Source organism: Carica papaya, chromosome 8, assembly GCF_054855325.1.
Source record: "Carica papaya isolate Zhongbai chromosome 8, ASM5485532v1, whole genome shotgun sequence".
Classification (NCBI taxonomy): Eukaryota; Viridiplantae; Streptophyta; class Magnoliopsida; order Brassicales; family Caricaceae; genus Carica; species Carica papaya.
In genome coordinates this window covers 4,936,759-4,959,879 of record NC_142316.1, presented here as the reverse complement: position 1 = coordinate 4,959,879, position 23,121 = coordinate 4,936,759, and the positions used below count along the sequence as shown (strand labels likewise).

Genomic DNA, 23,121 nt, shown 5'->3' with positions numbered 1-23,121 from the left:
AACTCTACTACCAACTTTTACACATTCAATTTTGTCAATAAAGATCCCTATTCTGTTGCTCCATACGCTAGGCTCAGAAACCAGCAACTCCGATCCCGACTCCATTCCTACATCGTCTATGAATAATAGAGGGTGAGTTCATATAACTTAGTACAGTAAAAATTAAGTTACAAATATGATATGCACAAATATGAAATCCAATATTTCTATATGTACCCCATCACCCAACCTAAGCCTACCTTGTTATCACTATGGGACTATGCAGGACTAAAACGTACCCCGGTATCTTAAATATCATACATACCATATGTGACCGTCCCCCAACGTCACCCCAAGCATACAAATATTCACACCCGTCACCAGTATCGGCAACCACCAATAAACCGCCTATCTCTCGACCCCTAATAGGCCACACACACACATAGATACCATTCTTTACCATCATCAATATCGGTGACCAAATCCATTCCCGTCGGAGTCTCCCGACCATCACCATCATCGACGATCAACTTATTTTTTCCTAGGTAGCGACAACCAATATCGGCGTCCCCCGATGCTACCGACTCAACACAATATCATCTTGTTCTTACTCTCCCACCTTATCTTGAAGCTTTCTTATACCTTTAACCTGTATACCTAAACTACACTCGTCTCCCCATAAAACATGCACTAACACTTAACACACTCACACCTGTAACGTTTCCTTGCCAACTGCAAAATTTACAGTAGTTATACCAACCTATATACAACCCACACCCTCACACCATACAGCTACACCACTCATCCCCTCGTCTTACACAAAGACACCCCCACACCTCTATTCTAACACTTCATTCCTACGGTCTACGGCCTCTCTTTCCTCTTCCCAAATCTTCTACATCCACACGTACTACTTCCTCCCTTACATACATCTACCTTACTCACCAAATCCCTTCTTTTCTCCCCCTCCACGGCCTACACTAGATACTCCACTCTCAAATCCCGAAATCACCTCACTATACTCCCGTGGTCCCCTCCGCAAACCTCCATTTCTACTCACACAACATCTCCTTCCTCTCATGAACCTCACTCACCCTCTACATATCTTTTTTTCCCTTCTACCGTGGCCTAGCCTCCTCCATACGCCCCCGTTCACACACAACATCTCCTCTCCCTCACAGACCACACTCACACACACCGCACTCCTTCCTTTCCCTCTTCCCGCGGCCTAGCCTCCTCCATACGCCCCCGCTCACACACAACCTCTCCTCTCCCTCACGGACTCTACTCACACACATCGCACTCATTCCTTCCTCTCCTCCTGTGGCCTAGCCCCTCCATATGCCCTCACTCACACACAACAGCTCCTCTCCCTCACAGACCGCACTCACACACACCACACTCCTTCCTTTCTCTCCTCCCGCGGCCTAGCCTCCTCCATACGCCCTCACTCACACACAACAGCTCCTCTCCCTCACAGACCGCACTCACATACACCGCGCTCATTCCTTTCTCTCCTCCCGCGACCTAACCTCCTCCATACGCCCCCGCTTACACACGACCTCACCTCTCCCTCACAGAACTCTCTTCCACGCCACATTTCTTTTTCTCACTCATTCTGCGATCTAACCTCCTCCATACGCCTCCACTCACATTCACACAACTCCTTCACTTACAGCAAATTTTCAAATCTACATCAACTAACAGGAACTTAAAATTACTGTACCTCCCATTTCCATCTTCCTTCCTCCCGCTGATCGCATTGTCACCGTCCTCTTTCTTCTTCTCTCTCCCTTCTCGTTCCTCTCCGCTCCGATTCCTCCCTCTCTCTTTTTCGAACCTTCTTTTCCCTCCCCGCTCTATTTCTTCTCTGTTTTCTCTTTTCTCTTTCTTTTTCCTCCCTGCTCTCTCTCTTCTCTGTTTTCTCTTTTCTTTTTCTTTTTTTTTCCTCATTTTTTTTTCGTCTTCTATTTATACATCACCTGCCTCTCAAAATGACGTCGTTCCCCCCCCCCCCCTTTTTTTTCTTTCTTCAGTTACTACAATTTAGTCATTATTTTGAATCATTATAACTCTTATTAAAATTTTTAAAAATATTAGGCTTGAATATATTTTGGTTCATGTACTACTTCATTTTATTCAATTTGGTTCTTATGGTTTTTTTTTACTCTTTTGATGATCATACCTTTAAATATTATGCATATTAGTTTTTTTTTGTTAGTTTATGCTAATGTTGTTAAGACATTTACCATGTACTACTAAACTTTATAAGTAACATTATTTGATTAAGTATATTTTATGTCAAATGTAAAAGTCCAAACTCTTATTAGGGATTCCGAGCATATAACTCAGTAATAGTAAAATAAATAATATCAAAATTTATCATTTAGCGGAAGCAATTAAAGTTTAAAAGTTATATTCCTTACATGTTTACTTAAAATGCACAATAGGGACTATAGGAATGCCTTTGAAACTTAAACGAGAAAATATAAAAGCAAACAAATATGGTTTAACTCTATTTGAAACTGACGAAGTGGAATAGATAATCTCTTAACTAGTCTCTTACTGTTCAGAATCCTAGTTTTGGTCATTCTGATATGAAATAGTTAATAAGAAATTGATGAACATAAATAAGAATATCAATGCCTTATCACTAATGTAACGGCCCCGTAAATATTAAAATGAAATGAGTATTTAAATATATCAAATGCGGAAGCGAGATCAAAATTTCAGTTAACATCCCTTACACGAAAAACCAGAAACGTACTTAAAATATAAAAGATTAAACTAACTAAGAGAGAAACTCGAAAATAAAACTATGAGTATGACTACAGAGTCTCTAGGTATCCCCTTCGTCGTCCTCCTGCGGAACGGGCTCGGGAACCATGTCTTCCTGATCTGAAACGGTTAAATAAGGAGTGAGCTACACTAGCCCAGTAAGAACATCACGATATCTCACCATCACGGAGGTAAAGGTGGGTAGAAAAACACAAAAGACCAATGGAGCATAATTTACAATAAAACCTTTTATCAATAATAAAACTTTTACCATCCACTTACCTTGGTGGAATTTATGAAAACAATATGGGAAAAAAAAACAATAACATTATCATAATCATTGAATAATCTAAGCTGTAAAACATAACACTTATCACGCCTCTTGTAATTCAATCATTGTACAACATATCTTTTTCTCATTTACCAGCCTACTAGTATCCGTGGGGGTCCATAGGGGTCCCGCTACCCGTTAACCTTTAACATTCATAATCAGTTTCCAGGGCCGTCCCCATACCCCGTCCGGTATGGGCGCCAAAACCATGAACCTCAATACCCCGTCCGGTATGAGGGTGAAACGGGCCGTCCCCATACCCCGTCCGGTATGGGCGCCAAAACCATAAACCTCAATACCCCGTCCGGTATGAGGGTGAAACGGGCCGTCCCCATACCCCGTCCGGTATGGGCGCCAAAACCATAAGATCTCCATACCCCGTCCGGCATGTGAGACCACAATCCCGGTAGGGTTCCCTACGGACCCGGTCCGTCCACCATCTCCCAGGATATCTAGTCAGGCTGACCCCCATAATACAATTATCAGTCTATACAATCTTTCATTTTCCTTTTCCTCAATCAACATCATCAATTCACATTTAAACAAGCAAATCGTAAATCATACCAACAGACAACATACAATATCAGTTTTTTTTCAGTCATTCAACCCATAATTAATAAAAACGTAGTACATGCACACAAATCTGTAAAATGAACACATCAAACCTCATTTTGCATTTAAAGCTGTAAACAGGCCAAATAACAGTAAATCATCAATCACACTAGACTCGGGCTCCATTAGCAACCTTAAGCAATTTCACACATGCGTTAATTCAAGAAATACCGTTTTATCATTTTGAACTTTAATACCGTGATAGGAAATAGGGTGAGGGGTCCTTACTTGTTTTCGAGATCCGAATACGATTCACAGTGCGCCTGCAGGCCTTCCCTAATTTTCCCTGAATTTTTCCCGGGGAACTGAAACACACTAACAGTACCTGCACGTGTTCCAAAAAAAAAAATCCAAATTAGGCCCAGGGCCCCTTTCGGACCAAATCGCAACTCCGGCACGGCGGCTCCGCCGTGCTCCGGCGACGGCGCCGCCGTTGGCGGCGGCGAGTCGCCTCGGGTTGACTGTTTTCGGCCGTTTTCGGCCGAATTCGGCCACACTCGCATTGGTCCTTGTCAGAAAACAGCCCTAGGGCCCTCGGGGGGCCAAAAAATCACGGAAAAACGGAGCTTACCGGCGGCGGCGCTCTCGGGTGCAGCGGCTCTCCGGCGAGGTTCGTGTTTTGGTGATTCGGCTCCGGTCAACCTGTAGAGAAAAGAATGGTGATCACGGTGATATAAAAATTGCATCGAACGGAGGCCGGGAAGGGCCTCGTCGGAGGCAAAAACCGAGAGGGGGCGCGGCGGCGCCGCTGGGCTTCGGCCGCATATTCCGGCCGTTTGGCCGGGATTTCGGTTTCGATTTGGCCATAGGAGGAATCAGTGGGGAAAAACGAGTCGGGGGTATGAAATTTACCTCGATCGGCGGTCGGAAATTTCCCCGGTGCGGCGGCGAGTGGCGGCGGGTGGCGGCGGTCGGCCTCTGGTTCGTCTTCTCCGGCGAGCGGCTGGCGGCTAGGGTTTGTGGTCTGGTGTGGGGGTTCTATTTATAACCCCTTGCCTTTTGATCACAGCCGTTCATTTTGTTTTAATCTGGGCCGTTCGTTTTTGATTGAATCTGGGCCGTCCGTGCGATTGAATCTGGGCCGTCCGATCGCGTGATTGATCTGGGCCGTCGGATCGCACCCACGCGGATCGCCAACGTGGCTCCTTTTGGAGTGACGCGGTCTTGCCACGTGGCAGGCCCTGGTTGGCCGGGACTGCTGACTGGGCCTGCTGACGTGGCTGCTGACGTGGCCGCCCTCTTTTTTTTTTTTTTTTTTTTTTTTTTTTTTCTCCTCCTTTCCGGGTGCTACAACTAATATGGAAAATCAGAGAAATATAGAAAAAATATAAAATAACCAATGGAGCCCATTTTTAATAAAACTCGAATGCTAGTGCTTATTATTTGTTTAACTGAAAATGTTAGCATTTTCTCGACTAACCTGTAACTTTTCAAATGTTATTCCTTAAGATAAAATTAGAATAATAATATAACGATATACATTCCAAAAGACATATAATAATTGACCCTTCGCTTTTTTCTAAAATCGGATTCTTTACCATATTTATCTCTAATCTATCATTTTACCATTTCATACCGATGTCATTGAGGGTCTACAGGGACCCCCACTACACATGGACACAAATATGTTCTTTGTAATTAAACAAGTTGTAATATCCTAGCCCGAATTTTAGCTTGGGATAATTTAATATTAACAAAATAATAAATACGATTTATTTTTCTATTTTTTTGTTAATTTTTGGAGAAATATGGATTTGAGATGAAATTGAAATTAATTTTAAAAAAATAAGGTGAAATTGTGAATAAGGGAGGGTGTGTTTAAAAGAAAAATTTAAAACAATGGTCAAATTGTAAAAATGAGAAATATGGCCACATGGGACGACCACGTTAGCAACAATAGCAAGACAGAAAGTGCTGCGTGGCAGACACGCTGACACCAGTTCCACACGGGAGCCACGCGGGCGATCTGCATGCCTGGGCAATCCAACGGCCCAGAGTGCATCTCGCGAGCAAGATGTTCTAGATTCGTTTTTTCTTCAAACGTAATTGGATAGCTAGATTTGATCGCATGTAATGGCCAAGATTTGCACACATACCAGCCTAAACGGGTTTCAAATCAGATGACCCTCCTCGCCCCACGTCGACGGGAATAAACGACCAGGATAAGGAGAAGAGAGATATTTAAACATCTCATCAATTGGCTCCCAAAACCCTAGTCGACTGGAGAAAAAGAATGAGGGTGATCGAAGGGAAGCTCAGTCACTAGAGGTACACCATCACCCGGAGCCACTACCGACGCCGAAAAAAGTAGAATTTTTTCCCTTCCACTCTGAATTGAATTTCGAACCTTCCCACACCCATATCGGAGCAAAAAGTGAATCAGATAAGTATAAAATACGAGCGAAGATCAACTGAGCCGCTGCAGCCGCAACCCGAAAACCTCTTCGATGACCCCCTTCCCGTTTTTCGTTTCCATTGATTTTTTGACCTTTTTATTTCTTGTTTCTTTTTTGTGTATGTTAGCCGAAAAAAATCCAAACCGTAAAGGAGGAACGACGGAGCAGTCGCACCCGAAGACCCCTCTACTAATAGGGTCTTAATTTCCCCCTTTTCTAGCCGATAAAGGCCCCTTAACCTTGTTTTTTGTAGGTTTCAATACAAAATCAGCCAAAACTGACCAAAACTAGACGAAAACGGCCAGGTTGAGAGGAACCACCGCTGTGGGCGGCGGAGCCGGCACCGGAGCATGACGACGTTGCTGTACTAGAACCCTAAATTGGTCGAAAAAGTTCAAAAACACTTATTTATTCCTTTTTGATGTATTTTTGGATACGTGACGTGCATTCTTAATTCTTGTAGGAAAAACTCATAAAATCCAAGAACCGCCAGGAGGCACAATGAAAAGAACAGTGTTTCAAACACCGATCCGGGATAAGAATCCCTCATCATTTTTTTCGTTATGGTAAATTAAAATTTAATAACTAATAATGGTGTATTTTGTAAAAATTAAAAAATTCTAAAATTAATTACTGGTAACTGGTCAATACGAAATTACCCATTTTGTTTATATTCTTTATCTATTGTTAGAATATATTTATTGGTTTGCTGCGTGCACTTTCATTTATAGATTTATTTGTCATCTTGTTATTGATTACTTAACTATTTCTCTTATTTGTTCATTGATTGAAATAAATGTCATAATCACGTTTTATTGATTTACGCTTTAGCTATTTGCATGACTTATTATTGATTGGTAAAACTGAGGTGTTGGTGTGTGATTGGTGATTGGTTGATGATGTGGAAAATATGAAAGGGTTATTGGGCACCCTGGGGAAGGGTGTACGGACCAAATGCATAGAAAAAATCATACCGTGGACATTATCTCAGTCAAACAGGGTTAAGATATCTCATACCAGAAATGGTTGGGAGGTATAAGTCACTCTCATATCGAATAAGATATTGAGGCGATGACATGTTTAGTGCCCATTACAGAACATGGTATGGAGTTTGTCGGTTATATTGGGTCCATGCGTATGGGATAAGCATTGATGGAAGATGAAATTGAAAACAATTTTGGGGAAAAAAAGTGAAAATTTAGTTCTGAAAGTATTTTTTTAAAAAAAATCAGAAAACGGGAGTCAAAATATAATTAAAAAAACTTGTGCCACGTAGGATGCTCAATCAGAACCCTCGACAAACTAGAACGCGCTGCGTAGCAACAGACGCTGACGCGGTGCCACGCGGGAGGCTATGTGGGCGATCCATGTACCCGCGATTGAAGGGTCCAGATCCGTTCTCGCGCGCACGGTCGACCTGGATGCGTTCCCTCCCCAAACATGATCGGACGGTCAGATTTAAACGCGGTCGGACTGTTCAGATTAGATCGCGATAAACGATCCACATTAGATCGTGATGAACGGTCCAGATTCACTATTTATTTAATTGCGATCGGACGGTCTAGATTAAATGGAGACAAATATAAATAACTCTCTTCACACCAAATCCTAACCCTAGTCGCCAGACACCCTCACCGGAGAAAAAGACCCAGTCGTTGGGAATGAGAGTCGTGGCCACCCGTTGCCACGCCGGAGCTACTTGCGATCACCAAAAGAGGTTAAAAAAATTTCTTTGCTCGAAATTCAATTTTAAACATCTCAATGACCAAATCAGAGTAAAAGGGTTGGCCGATTAGTCGAAAACCATGGGCAAAGCCCGACGCCGCTGCTGCGGGGAATTTCACAAAATGCCTCCGATGAGGCCCTTCCCGATTCTCGTTCTGAGTAATTTTTTCACCATTGTGATCACTATTTCCTTCTCTACAGGTTGACCAAAGCAAACCACCCAATAGCAATGTGAGCCGGAGGAGCCGTTGCACTGGAGAGCCCCATTGTCGGTGAATTTCAGTTTTTTTATGTATTTTCGGGAAACCAAGGCCCCTTAAAGTATTTTTTTGCAAGAGTTGATGCAAAATCGAACGAATTTGGCCCAAAACAGTTGAAAACAGTTGACCCGATGCAGACCGCCGTCGAAGCATGGCGGAGCCACGATGCCAGAATTTTAGAATTGGCCAAAAGGGGCCTAGGTCTGATTTGAAATTTTTTTGGGACACGTGCAGGTACCGGTAGTACATTTCAGTTTTCCGAAAAAAATTCAGGAAAATTAGGGACAGCCTGTAGGTACACTGTAGAGTCGAATTCAGACCCTGAAACAAGTAAGGACCCCTCACTCTATTTCCTATCACGGTCTTAAAGCTAAATAAATAATTAAAATGTACTGTGTGACTTTATAGATGTATAATTGATTTAGGTTGCCAATGGGGCCCGAGTCTGATACAGTGTTGGTCTGTTATTGTTTGATCTAATTTTCAGTATTAAATGCAACATGATGTTTGATGTAATTATGTTGTGGTCTCGTATGCATGAATCATGATTTCTTTTATTATGGTTTGTATTATGGTGAACCCGATACTGTGTTGTTTTCTTTGGTGTGAATTAGTGGTTTACATGTTGTGTATGATTGGATGATTGAGACTAAGGAAAAAGGGCAAATAGGTTATATGAATTGATAAGTAAAAAATGTAAATAGTCTGACTAGATATCCTGGGAGATGGTGGACGGACTAGGTCCGTAGGGAACCCTACCAGGAACGTGGTCTCTTATACCGGACGGGGTATGGAGATCTTATGTGTTTTGGCGCCCATATCGGACGGGGTATGGGGACGGCCCGTTTCACCCTCATACCGGACGGGGTATTGAGGTTCATGGTTTTGGCGCCCATACCGGACGGGGTATGGGGACGACCCTGGAATCAGGTTGTAATGTTAATGGTTCACGGGTAGCGGGGACCTCCATGGATCCCCATGGATACTAGTAAGCTGGTAAAAGAGGAAAATATGTTGTTTAATGATTGAAATGCAAAGGCGTGGTAAGTGTTATATTATACAGTTTATATGATTTCATGATGATGAAAATGTTATTGCTTTCATATGTCGTTTTCATGGATCTCACCGAGGTAAGTGAACAGTAAAGGTTTTCATATTAATAAACGAGTTCGTTATAAATTATGCTCAATTATTCATTTTTGTTTTCTATCCACCTTTACTTCCGTGGCGGTGAAATAGTGTGATGTCTTTACTGGGCTGGTGTAGCTCATTCCTTATTTAACCATTTCAGATCAGGAAGACATTGTTCCCAAGCCCGTTCCGCAGGAAGACGACGAAGGGGACGCCTAAAAACTCTATAGATATATTTATAATTTTTATCTCGAGTATCTCTTTTAATTAGTTTGTTCTTTCATGTTTTGAGTACGTTTTTATATTAATCAAAATTTTTATTTCGCTTCCGCATTTGACATTTTTAATACATATATTTCATTTAAAATTCCGGGGCCGTTACTTGTTTTGATTTTCTAACAACCTTCATTTTTATGTCGGGAGTGGCGTGATATTCTTACTGAGCTAGTGTAACTTATTCCTTATTTAACCATTTTAGACCAAGAGGACTAGAATCCGGAGCCTGATCCACAGGAGGGTTGCGAATAAGATGCTAATTTTATTTAATTTCCGTTTATTTTCTTATTTTTTTGTATTTCTTCAAAAAGGATAATTTTCTTAACACTATTTGGTACTTTAAGTTATTGTATAAAGAAGTAAACCTTAACTATTTATTTCATTTCTGCACTTAATTCATAATTTATTTCCTTTAGAATTTCTGGGATCGTTACATATCTCATACCAGAAAGGGTTGGGAGGTATAGTTCACCCTTATATCGAATGAGGTATTGAGGTGGTGACATGTTTAGCGCCCATTACTGGATGTGGTATGAAGTTGGTCGGTTAATCGATAAATTGGATATTAGGTCCACGCGTATATGAGATCCCTATGGACACTCAGAGGTACTAGTATGCAGCTAAGATTGTAAAGTTATTGTTATTGCTCATTTTAAGTATGTAATCAAAATGTTATTCGGGTTATTATTTTCATAGGTCGGTTTTGGAAACTCATAAGGGTAAGTATGAAATAACACTTTTAAGTTAAATGAATTTATTGAAAAAGAAACAAGGGCTCCATTGGTTGTTTGATAATCTTTTATCAACCTTTGGTTTTCTATATTGGTGTTGAGTGTGATATTCTTATTAGACTAGTGTAGTTCATTGCCCTTATTTAACCATTTCATATCAGAAAGACATAGATCTAGATCGTGAACAACAAGAGGGTTGTGAATAAAAGTTACCTTCGAATCCCATCAGAATTACCCAGCGGAGGTTAACCTTATAGGATTTTTTTTAAATATTTTGTTTTGATTATTTCATTATTTGAACTCCTATAAGGGAATATTCTTATATCCCTATTCAGTATTCTGATTTACTGTGTAAGGAATGTAAACCCTAAATTCTAAATTGTTTCTGTTTATAGTTGATATAATTCGACATTTTTGTTTCCTCTAGTTTTGGGCTTTTATATGACCGTCCCCATACCCTGTCCAGTAATGGGCGCCACAACATACAACCGCTTCAATACCCCATTCGGTATAAGTATAATTAAACTAATTTCTAACTCCGTTTGGTATAGGACTTCCTAGCCCCATACGGCTGAGGGTAACGTCTACGGTAGGGTTCACCCTATGCACCAAATCCATGTACTCTTTCCTATAACACTTGTTAAGCCCTTTTATTCAATACCATTAATTCACGTACGTCATTTCTTTTATTTACTATTTAGCCTTGAACAACACGTATATCAACATCCCAAGCAATATAAGAGTACAAAATTCATATTTCAAAATGCGTGAGCGAAATATAATGCATTACGCTGACTGAAACGTGTTATGCAGACAATAGAGCAACGTAAAATATAGATTAAGAAACCATATTATGCTAACCATATATTTAAAGCAAATAAATTGGAATAAATATAATCGTAAATAAATAAGCATAATAAAGCGATTGGAGAAATAATTAGCACAATTAAACTAATAACAAGTATAGATGAACTAGTTACTAGCTCCATCAATAACCTATACTTAATTAATCAAAGGATCGCCAATTATCTAATATTTTTATTTAATATTAATTTAGTTTTAATTTAACTGTAATAGAAAAAAAAAGTGAGAGATTCTTACCCTAAATCAGTGTCCTTTTTTATTGCATTTCTTGATGGTTTTCGATTCTTGAATTTCTTGATAAGATTGCAACATATGTCAAAATGATATGAAAATACACGAGAAACAACAAAAAAGGACAAAAAATCTCACTAGGGGTTGAGTTGGGATTCCAGCGCAGCACCGTCGCCGTGCTCCGCCGCCTGATCCTCCTCCTCTGGCGGCTCCTCCTCTTGGCCAGACTGATTTGGATCGGCTCTTGATGAAAATCTCTTTCCATCATGGTTAAAGGGTGTTTTTTAGTGAATGAAGGGGAAAAACAGGTGTTTACTAGCAGTTTTGGTCCTCTGGTGCGGCGGTCCAGCCGAGCTCTGTTGTCCCTTTCTTACGGTTTATAGCTTTTCTTACGGTTTATCCTGCACTGAAAACACATTAGATGGCTAAGGCGGAGAAATGGGAAGAATATTTCGGTTTACTGAAGTATTTTCAGTCTCCAGCACAGTGGTGCCATCATCCCTCCAACGGTTGAGCTTTTTTTCGGTCGCCCTTCTTTTTCTTCTCCGGTCAGAGGCGTCAGCTAGGATTTTGCGGGTCATCCGAAGCGATGCTTAAATATCCCCCTCCCATCAATCTGGGTCGTCCATCCAGGTTCGCGTGGATCATCCTCAGCCGTCAGATCTCGTTTATTCGAAAAATAAATTCGAGCCGTCTGATTGAAGACATGCGGACTGTTCGATCACCCTGGCACGTGGATATGATGCGTGGAGTTCGTATCAGTGTGTTCACCACACGGCGCATCTTGACTTGTCGTGCTGCTGATGTGGGCGTCCTACGTAGTCAGTACTTTCTCTTTTTACGATTTGACACATGTTTTCAAATATTTTTTTTAAAGATACCCCTTTATTTAAAGTTTAACCCTAACTTCTTAAAATTGTTTTAAAAACACTCAAAGTGCATGTTTCTAAAAAAATAATAATAATAATAATAAACATATTTAAAGTTAAAACTCTTTAATTTTTATTATTAAAAAATACATTAAATTTCACCATTCTGAGTCAAATTCTTATATTCGGGGTGTTGCGTTATATATCACATGTAATGTGATATATAAAAATAATCCAATTTTTAATATTTTTGATTAAAAAAAGTTAAAAATTAATAATACAAAATAAAAGAAATGAAACAAAACAAATATTTTTTAAGTCCTCTTATTGAAGATAACTTTATAGAACTTCTATATTAGAATTTACTTGTTTTTATACATTAGATATCATGAGATGTCTGATATATAAAAATACTCAATCAAATCACATTACATGTTGTAAAGTCTAGTTACACGTGATAAATGTGTTAATAACATTAGCAAAAGTTAACAAAGATGAACTAAATTGAATAAATCTTAAAAGTACAGAGACAAAAAAAATTTAAAAAAAAAAAACTAATTAGAACAAATCGAATAAAATGAAATATTAGGGAGACCAAAAACTAATTATACCATCAATTATGCACAAACCTAAACTCTTTTCTGTATTAATTTATTTTTTTTGACCTTAATGCCCAAATTTAATTCAAGTCTAAAGTCTAAATTTTAAGACCCAATTCCCAAACTAGATTTAAACTTCAACCCATTTCTTTACAGCCCATTTTTGTTCTGAATTTCTTAAAACCCATCTCCTCTTTAGACTTAAAAAATCAAAATTCTAAATCAAAGTTGGCCCAGCCCTCCCAAATTGTCGACTATGCACTCCCTTTTCCCCAATTTTCTCTATAATTTTGTGCATGATTTTGTAATGGAAATTCATAATGTAAACTCTTGATTTGAGCCAAGATTCTGATTTGGAAATTCATTCAAATGAATCCAGAAGTGTGCGCGGGGAGAGTCTCCCATACATGGAAAGCAGAAAACTGGAAAGCCTCTCTCTAACAAGACAACGGGCTAACTGGTTGCAAGAATGTTTAACTCAGGACACCTTGATGTCCGGTGGGAGTTTAAGAATGGTTCTGCAATTCTCAACTAGAAAACTATATTCTGAGCAGTCTTCCTCTTCAGTCGTCAACCGCTCCGCGTACCATCTTAGCATCTACTTTAACAGTACCTGGTCCCGGACAGTGGGTAGTTCAGGGTATTCCTGTACGCAATGAGCTCTGCAAGATAAGGGGACCTGCAGTCAGAGAGTTTCCAGGATAATAAAGCTATCGACAGCCCGTCCTTATGAATCTCTGACAGCCGCACCAAACCCAGCATCGCCAGTCGAGTTGAAAATGGTTCCGTCTACACTGCACTTCCACAGACCCCGTTGCGGAGTCTGCCACCTTTCCATATTGTTGTGAAAGAACAATCAATACGCACGATGTTTGAGTTTGAATTAAAATAAAATAGTTTTGAAATGTGCATTAACGAACTCAATTTGGTTTTTTAATAAAATGGAATTCAAATAGTAATTGAAAGAGTTCTAAAAAAATGGGGTTGGTTAATGTTTAATTAATTCATATAATGTTGGAAAAATTATTTTGACATGTTCAAGATTTTATTTTAATTTTAAATATTGCAATATGTTTATTGTTTTAATAATTTTGAAATCTGTGCCATGTGTGAAACATTTTTTTTTTTAAAAAAAATAAATGAATAAATAAATAAAATTGTGAAGAATGTTCAAGTGTAGAAGCTCACAGATATTTTAATCTCATTTTATTTGTCTTCTCACTAATTCCCACAACCCAAAAAGTTAGAAACCATTGATTACTAAACTTTTATTATGAATAAATGTCATAATTACATGCTTTGACAATAGTTCAAAGTTACTAAAATATGCATGCAAATAGATTATTCCTTATTTTTCTTTTTATGAATTTTTGTCTCACTTCACTGATATCATATTTAATAATTGGTGAGAATAATATTCTATTGAGTTTATTATGTAAAAAAAATTATTAATTTAATTAAATTTGTTTAAAAATAATTAAATGAATGTTGAGTTTTAATATATTAAATAAAATGTAAACTTTTTATGTACAGAAATTAAAAAAAAATATTATTTTTAATTTTATAATGAGTTAAATTAAAAATAAAAAAAATTTAAAGATATAAAAAAATAATTATGCTTCCCTAATTATATGAAGATTTTTTTTTTTTAATTTTGTTATTTTATCATAAAAAATAAAGAGAGGGTAAAAATTTCGAAAAACTACATATTGATTTGTAAAATTTACCGCATGATTCGATAGTATGTTTTAAATTTAGACCTACTTTATTATTAAAATTCCTACATATTTTTACCCCTTGAAATCTTTTACGTTCTTAACAAAATATCCAATTTATTTCTAAAAGTTGGCAAGATCGAATTCGTGCTATGAGTGGATTGAATTTTTCGAGTCATTTAACCTTGTTAGATTTGTAATAATAAATTCACATCTAAAACAAAAAGATAAAAGTTCAGTTGATACATTTTAATAAAGAATAAGAAATAAAGTATTTGTCTTTATTTTTTTGTTAACATAAAAAAAGTTCCTCTGATTTCTATCTCCTTAAGACACTCTTAATTCAATGATTTAAGTAATTTTGTTATTCACTTAAAATACTATTAAATACTTAATTCTTTTTTTATTAACTAAGTATCTTTAAATGATTTTAAGAAAGAGAATTTTGATCCTTAAATAGTGCTTAATTTTGTTTAAAATGTCTAAAGTAGATGTTAATTGTCGATTAAGCAAAATATTTTTGGTTTTTTTGAAAGGCTTGGAAAGAATACACAAAATTAAGAAGAAAAAAAAATTGTTGTTGTTTTTTTCCGTTGAATACGAAGATGAAGGAGAAGACTTATTTTTACTTATGAGACGAAGACACGAGGGAAGAAAAAAAAAGTTAAATCTTAAGCTCTTATTGTTGTTAAGACAAATTGCTCTTTCTTACTCTTTTATATAATTATCGAACATGGAATGATAAAGAATTGACATATTTGAACTTATAATGAGCGCACACAATCATTGAAGGCAAGAATGAAGATGCAGAGACATTTGAAGAACCAAAACGAAGAGAAAAGCAAGTTATTATTCACCCAATAGATAATAAGCACCAAGCTAAGGAGTACCAAAATGAGTGCACACAATCATTGTCTCAGACCAAAAAGATAATATTTTCCCAAATAATCCAAATAGGAGAAATTAGATGGAACACCCACTTCTTCCTTTTCTCTTTTCCCTTACTCAGCATCTGCAAATCCAAGCTCTGACAGCTTCAAATGAGCTTCTGCGTAATCTGCAAAGAAGGCATCCTCATCTGCAGCATACTTCTCCACAAGGGGACGGAAGACAGGATCCTCAAGAAGAGCCTTGTCTGATGGCAACTGAAGAAGATCTTCTTTCTCTCCACTTAGAAGTTCCCTGTTTGAAAAAAAATGATAAGAGTTAGATGGTTGCTCCTGTCTTTTTCTTTTGTAGATTTTACTTATATATAGGTGCAAAACTATATTCAGAACCATTCATTTCGATTTAGGCGAGAAGAACTACAAGAAGTGATGATCTTACTTGAAATAGGAGTTATCGAAAATGAGAGGGTTGGTGGTCCATGGTCCCTCAAATCCAGAACGCTCCTTGTGGCACCTACCCTGAAATGGTAACCAGGTAGGTTGATCAGCATGGCAAAGAAAAACCCAGAACAATTATAGGATTTTATTCCAAGAAATAGCAATTTAAAAGGAACCAGCTTTGTCAACTCACCAGAGTGTGACCACCAGATAATGCAACAATGTCTTTGTCGCTAAGACCCATGTGGCCAAACACATCCCTCAGGTGATCAGAACCTATTAGCAAGATATTATGTATATAAGCAATTCTGAAGAAGAGTTGAACGGTTGACTTCGGTATTTCTGAACTACAGCAAATTAACTTACCTTTAGTAGCATCTGGCAAGCGGCCCTCTGGAGGTGGGTCTTTCTTGTCCTGAAGCAAAACTGAAAATTCAGAATTCTTGAAGAAAGAATTTATAGAGATTGAATAAAACCTATTAGTTTTTGCTCTTTCCCCTCTACTGCAAGTTTTACATGTTTTGTTTTAAGGAATGGACAGCACATTTCAAGTATGCACAAGTAGAACTGATAGATGCTTAGCGCTTCCAAAGATAGTTAACATCGTAGCAAAGGGAAATTTGAATGCTAGCAGATTTGTTCTTTATTCCGGTCCAAGCAAGTGAAATGTTGCTTATCCTCAAAAACTTAAAAAGATTAAACCCTATTAGTTGTAGAAAACTGTGTTATGTAAATTTATCACATAACCATATACATATACTTGTGGAAAATGAAAACAATTGAAAAACGACAAAATAAAAACATAAGCTTTAAAAATATTCTTTTTCCCAAAACCATGTTGCATTTTCACTATCACCTTTCAAATCTTATTATCATTGAATCAATGTGTGTATAACATATACGAGTTTCTGAAAAACAAAAAATTCCCGTAATTTCAGAAATATAAAGGATCCCATCTTATACATACATACCCAGGAACATAATAATAAAAAAGAAAGAAACATTATCTTAATTTTATCAAACATAGTTGTGCTAAAGCTTCATCTAAGGTTCACATGCAACATTTTCTCAAGTCCTACCGAAATTAACGTAATCACAGGCAACAATTTTCCTTTCCCAATATCAAGATAAGTATCATCCGATTTTCCAGTTGAAAATACTTTTTTTTTTTTTTGAAAAATTTCCTGCTCAAAAGATAATACATAAAGGAACAAAAGTAAGGAGAATCACTGACCGGTCTTCCTGGGTGGAAAGGAATCTCAGGTCCTCCGGTGATTTCAACGGCAACAACTCCAGCCAACTTCACCCATCAAAGACAGAACCCAAGATCATTTTACAAAACCCCAAAAAGTAGCCAAAAAGGGAAAACAGAGGGAAAAAGAAACAGAACTTCCATTGATGAATAACAATGATAACAAATTACCTGATAGAAATCCGCATAAGATAAGATCGGGAACTGCTCCTTGATAGGCTCCAAAAGCCTGACAGCAATATCAAGACCATTGTTGGCGGCATGAGCAAGTTCTGCTGGGTGCTTCATCGTCCCGAACGGCCCACCTGTCTTCGTCTTCACATCGAAAGTCCCAGCTGAATGCCATCTGCAAAACCCAAAAAGAAAAACATGAATCCATGAAAACCCATAAATGGAGAAAGAGAAATATAGAGAGAGAGAGAGAGAGCGTACGCTAAACGAAGCATTAGGGGAGCACAGTTCTTCTCAGCGATCAATCCTCTAAGCTTCCTCTTACATTTCTCCACAGCCTTCTGGTACTCTTCACTCACTTGCGGATACGCCTTCACCATGGTCAACGATCTCCTGCAAACCCATTTCGATTCATCAAAAAACAAAACTTCCCAACGATCGAACCAAAATCAAACGAACTCAACACAAACCCGTGAAAACCCAACCAGAAAAAGCCCAGCACTCACCTTGAAATTACCAGATGCAAAGAATACAACTCACAGACACGTTCTAAACACAAGCCTCAGAAAATGGCATATGCGGCTGGAACGGCATCGTGTCTGAAGATATAGGGGTTTAGGGCTAGAAGATTCTAGTACGCTTCTATCAGCCGTTAGATTAATCCAATCAAACGGTGGATATGAGCCCTATCGTTCAGAGTGGGATCCATATTGACTGACCGAGGAAATGACATCATGACAGCGCCCGCCTGAGTATACGCGACAATATAAACCCCATATCAAATAGAATCTCGCCACGTGTACGATCGGCGTCTGACAACATAAATCCCATATCCAATATCATTTCGCCACGTGTACGGTAGCGTGGCGTGGCACGTTCCCACCCAGTTTTTGATTTTTTCAGTCGCGGTCAGAGTTTGGACTAATAGACGTCTAATTATTCTTCAACTAAAGAAACGTTTCTTTTTTTCCTTGTCGTTTTTGGTGGCATCTAGAAACGTCCGATGTAAATCGAGTTTTTCCCATGGAGATAGGGGAAATCTAAAAATTTAATAAAATTCAACTTAGAATATTTAAAAATCTTGTAAGTCAAGAAATTTCATTCAAAAGAAGATACTCTTCACATGGTATGCAATAATATTACAATAATTAGAGGATATATCTACGGGTACAAAAGAACTTTAATTATATTGTATATTTAAAAGTTCATATTAAATATTTATTAACATTATATTTAAAATTAATAAATTAACTTAAATTTTGAAGATATTTTATCTATATTTTGAAAGATATTTTATATTTATCTTAATAAATATTTTATTTATATCTTTTAAAAAAATATATATTTATCATAAAAAATCTCTCGTAATCTATTTTTATATATAAATTTAGTAACTTATTGGTGATATACTATCTTTTTTATTATAATAAAATACTTTATTATCAATTTTACCTGTGAGTGTAGGCATACTAACAAACCATATTAAATTTTATATTTTTTTCTTCTATACTTTGCTTTATTGTGATTGTGCATGGTTTGTGAATTAATTGTTCCAACAAAAACAAACATTATAAAATCTTAATTTAAGTAACTATTGATATTTTTTCGTATAAAGAGTTTGCCTCTATACTCACGATAAACAATTTGTTTATAGAGATTCACCTTAATGGTACCCTATTGCAAATGTAACCTTTTTAGCTCATCTTTTTGTTTCTTTTTTCATTGATATATGCATTAAAATTTATCTTCAAGCTCACTTTTCTACTTTCTTTAATTGGACACAAGGTTGAAAGTAAGTAAAAAATGCACGTATAACTATAATTGAATAGAGAACATTTTTCCTTCTAATAAATCTGTGTATATAATTTATTGAACGGATAGTTATAAATAATTATATCAAATTTTTTTCATCTTAACTATTAAAAATATTTTCTTTTGCTTGAATTAGTAATGATTTCATACATTACTAGTTTTATATTATTTAAAATTTTTATGTAACAGTCCGTGAACTCCAAATGAGATAAATTATAACTTTAGTGCAGAACCGAAATAAATAGTTAGTGTTTATATTTCTTACACAATAATTCAGATCACCCAATAGGGTTATGAGAATGATCATTTTAAAAGAAATAACGAGAAATCAAAGAAATAAATAGAAAATAAATAATTAAGCATCCTACTCGCAATCCTCTTGTGGATTGAGATATGGATATTCGTCATCTTGAATTGAAATGGTTAATGAAAGAATGAACTATACTAATCCAGTAAGAATATCACGTTACTCACCAACACAAACATGAAGGTTGGTAGAAATCATAAAAAAAAATTAATAGAGTTCTTAATTTAAATAAATTCGTTTGTCATAAATAAAATTATTTACCGCATACTTACCGTATCGAGATTTTCAAAAAATCAACTTATAAAGTTAATAACATAAACAATATCAACATCTTATATTCAATCAGTCCGAACAACGACTTTTTCTTTTATCAACTTACTGGTATCCATGGGGTCTATAGGGATGTCCCTATTACATGTGAACCTTTATTCAATATTTTTAAATAACGGACCTGTAACGGCCCCGGAAATATTAAAATGAAATGAGTATTTAAATATATCAAATGCGGAAGCGAGATCAAAATTTCAGTTAACATCCCTTACACGAAAAACCAGAAACGTACTTAAAATATAAAAGATTAAACTAACTAAGAGAGAAACTCGAAAATAAAACTATGAGTATGACTACAGAGTCTCTAGGTATCCCCTTCGTCGTCCTCCTGCGGAACGGGCTCGGGAACCATGTCTTCCTGATCTGAAATGGTTAAATAAGGAGTGAGCTACACTAGCCCAGTAAGAACATCACGATATCTCACCGTCACGGAGGTAAAGGTGGGTAGAAAAACACAAAAAGACCAATGGAGCATAATTTACAATAAACTCGTTTATTAACATGAAAACCTTTACCATCCACTTACCTTGGTGGAATTTATGAAAACAATATGAGAAAAACAATAACATCATCATAATCATTGAATAATCTAAGCTGTAAAACATAACACTTATCACGCCTCTTGTAATTCAATCATTGTACAACATATCTTTTTCTCATTTACCAGCCTACTAGTGTCCGTGGGGGTCCATAGGGGTTCCGCTACCCGTTAACCTTTAACATTCATAATCAGTTTCCAGGACCGTCCCCATACCCCGTCCGGTATGGGCGCCAAAACCATAAACCTCAATACCCCGTCCGGTATGAGGGTGAAACGGGCCGTCCCCATACCCCGTCCGGTATGGGCGCCAAAACCATAAACCTCAATACCCCGTCCGGTATGAGGGTGAAACGGGCCGTCCCCATACCCCGTCCGGTATGGGCGCCAAAACCATAAGATCTCCATACCCCGTCCGGCATGTGAGACCACAATCCCGGTAGGGTTCCCTACGGACCCGGTCCGTCCACCATCTCCCAGGATATCTAGTCAGGCTGACCCCATCATACAATTATCAGTCTATACAATGTTTCATTTCCCTTTTTCCTCAATAAGCATCATCAATTCACATTTAAACAAGCAAATCGTAATTCATGCCGAACAGACAACATACAGTATCAGTTCTTCAGTCATTCAACCCATAATTAATAAAACAGTAATATATGCATTCGAAACTATAAAATGAACACATCAAACCCCATAATGCATTTAAAGCTGTAAAACAGGCCAAATAACAGTAAATCATCAATCACACTAGACTCGGGCTCCATTAGCAACCTTAAGCAATTTCACACATGCGTTAATTCAAGAAATACCGTTTTATCATTTTGAACTTTAATACCGTGATAGGAAATAGGGTGAGGGGTCCTTACCTGTTTTCGGGATCCGAATACGATTCACAGTGCGCCTGCAGGCTGTCCCTAATTTTCCCTGAATTTTTTCCCGGGAAACTGAAACACACTAACAGTACCTGCACGTGTTCCAAAAAAAATCCAAATTAGGCCCAGGGCCTCCTTCGGCCCAAATCGCAACTCCGGCACGGCGGCTCCGCCGTGCTCCGGCGACGGCGCCGCCGCTGGCGGCGGCGAGTCGCCTCGGGTTGGCTGTTTTCGGCCGTTTTCGGCCGAATTCGGCCACGCTCGCATTGGTCCTTGTCAGAAAACAACCCTAGGGCCCTCGGGGGGCCAAAAAATCACGGAAAAACGGAGCTTACCGGCGGCGGCGCTCTCGGGTGCAGCGGCTCTCCGGCGAGGTTCGTGTTTTGGTGATTCGGCTCCGGTCAACCTGTAGAGAAAAGAATGGTGATCACGGTGATATAAAAATTGCATCGAACGGAGGCCGGGAAGGGCCTCGTCGGAGGCAAAAACCGAGAGGGGGCGCGGCGGCGCCGCTGGGCTTCGGCCGCGTATTCCGGCCGTTTGGCCGAGATTTCGGCTTCGATTTGGGCATAGGAGGAATCAGTGGGGAAAAACGAGTCGGGGGTATGAAATTTACCTCGATCGGCGGTCGGAAATTTCCCCGGTGCGGCGGCGAGTGGCGGCGGGTGGCAGCGGTCGGTCTCTGGTTCGTCTTCTCCGGCGAGCGGCTGGCGGCTAGGGTTTGTGGTCTGGTGTGGGGGTTCTATTTATAACCCCTTGCCTTTTGATCACAGCCGTTCATTTTGTTTTAATCTGGGCCGTTCGTTTTTGATTGAATCTGGGCCGTCCGATCGCGTGATTGATCTGGGCCGTCGGATCGCACCCACGCGGATCGCCAACGTGGCTCCTTTTGGAGTGACGCGGTCTTGCCACGTGGCAGGCCCTGGTTGGCCGGGTGCTGACCGGGCTTGCTGACGTGGCCTTCCCTTTTTTTTTTTTTTTCCTCCTTTCCGGGTGCTACAACTCTCCCCCCCATAAAGAAATTTGGTCCCCAAATTTGCCTCATTACTCTTGATTAAATAGATGAGGATATTGGGCCCTAAATTCTGATTCCAGCTCCCAAGTCGCCTCCCTAGGCGTGTGGTTCTGCCACAAGACTTTTACAAATGATATTTCTCGGTTACGGAGTATTCTGCTTTCTCGGTCCGTGATACTGACCGGTACTTCTTCATAAGACAAGTCCTCTCGGAGTGAAAGCGGTTCATGAGCCACGACATGAGAAGGGTCCGGATTGTACTTGCGCAGCATAGATACATGAAACACATTGTGAACCCGGGAGAGCTCAGGGGGCAGTGCAAGTCTGTAGGCAGTGGTACCAATCTTGTCTAAGATTTCAAAGGGTCCAATGTATCTGGGGTTTAATTTTCCCCTTCTGCCGAACCTACTGATTCCCTTGAAGGGGGTGACTTTAAGAAACACACGGTCACCTTTCTCAAAGGCTAGGTCTCTCCTCCGGGTATCAGCATAGCTCTTTTGCCTACTCTGAGCTGTCTGGATGTTCTTCTTGATCTTAACTATCTTGGACGTGGTTTCTTCCACTAAATCCGGGCCAAACAATCTTCTATCGCCCACTTCCTCCCAACAAATCGGTGACCTGCACGGACGCCCGTATAGCGCCTCGTATGGGGCCATGCCGATGCTTGCTTGGTAACTGTTGTTGTAGGCAAACTCTATCAGGGGTAGATGGTCGTCCCAATGGCCTCCGGAGTCAAGGACACAAGCTCGGAGCATATCCTCCAGCGTACGGATTGTCCTCTCTGATTGTCCATCGGTTTGGGGGTGGAAGGCAGTACTGAGGGACAGCTTTGTTCCCATAGCTTGCTGGAAACTATTCCAAAACCGAGAAGTAAATCTGGGATCCCTGTCGGATACCACTGTTACTGGGACCCCATGCAGTCTGACTATTTCCCGGACATACATTCTTGCCAACTTGTCCAACGAATCAGTCATTCTGATGGCCAGGAAGTGGGAA

General features: G+C 38.9%; 1 protein-coding gene and 1 long non-coding RNA gene across 2 annotated transcripts; both read right to left on the bottom strand.

The window, feature by feature from the left end:
- Window positions 1-15,329: 15,329 nt before the first annotated feature.
- APX2 (ascorbate peroxidase 2) lies at window positions 15,330-17,896 on the bottom strand. The gene is made up of 8 exons (XM_022055975.2): window positions 17,752-17,896; window positions 17,507-17,638; window positions 17,246-17,420; window positions 17,057-17,122; window positions 16,189-16,237; window positions 16,016-16,098; window positions 15,824-15,903; window positions 15,330-15,679 (listed from the first exon to the last, which is right to left on the bottom strand). Exons 2-8 carry the CDS (start codon window positions 17,623-17,625, stop codon window positions 15,499-15,501), a joined length of 753 nt encoding a protein of 250 aa, XP_021911667.1. The 5' UTR covers window positions 17,626-17,638; window positions 17,752-17,896; the 3' UTR covers window positions 15,330-15,498.
- A 3,260-nt stretch (window positions 17,897-21,156) lies between these two features.
- Window positions 21,157-22,633, bottom strand: LOC148240401 (uncharacterized). Its single transcript, XR_015814023.1, has 2 exons — window positions 21,446-22,633; window positions 21,157-21,202 (listed from the first exon to the last, which is right to left on the bottom strand). It is a non-coding gene; the product is annotated as an uncharacterized LOC148240401 (long non-coding RNA).
- Between the last annotated feature and the right edge of the window lie 488 nt (window positions 22,634-23,121).

Bases quoted from the DNA above. Each gene is read 5' to 3' on its own strand.
- APX2 (XM_022055975.2), bottom strand. From the start codon at position 17,625: ATGGTGAAGGCGTATCCGCAAGTGAGTGAAGAGTACCAGAAGGCTGTG. The intron at 16,238-17,056 runs GTCAGTGATTCT...GTTTTGCTTCAG, and splicing joins CTTTCCACCCAGGAAGACCG to GACAAGAAAGACCCACCTCC. The intron at 15,904-16,015 runs GTGAGTTGACAA...TTACCATTTCAG, and splicing joins TATCTGGTGGTCACACTCTG to GGTAGGTGCCACAAGGAGCG.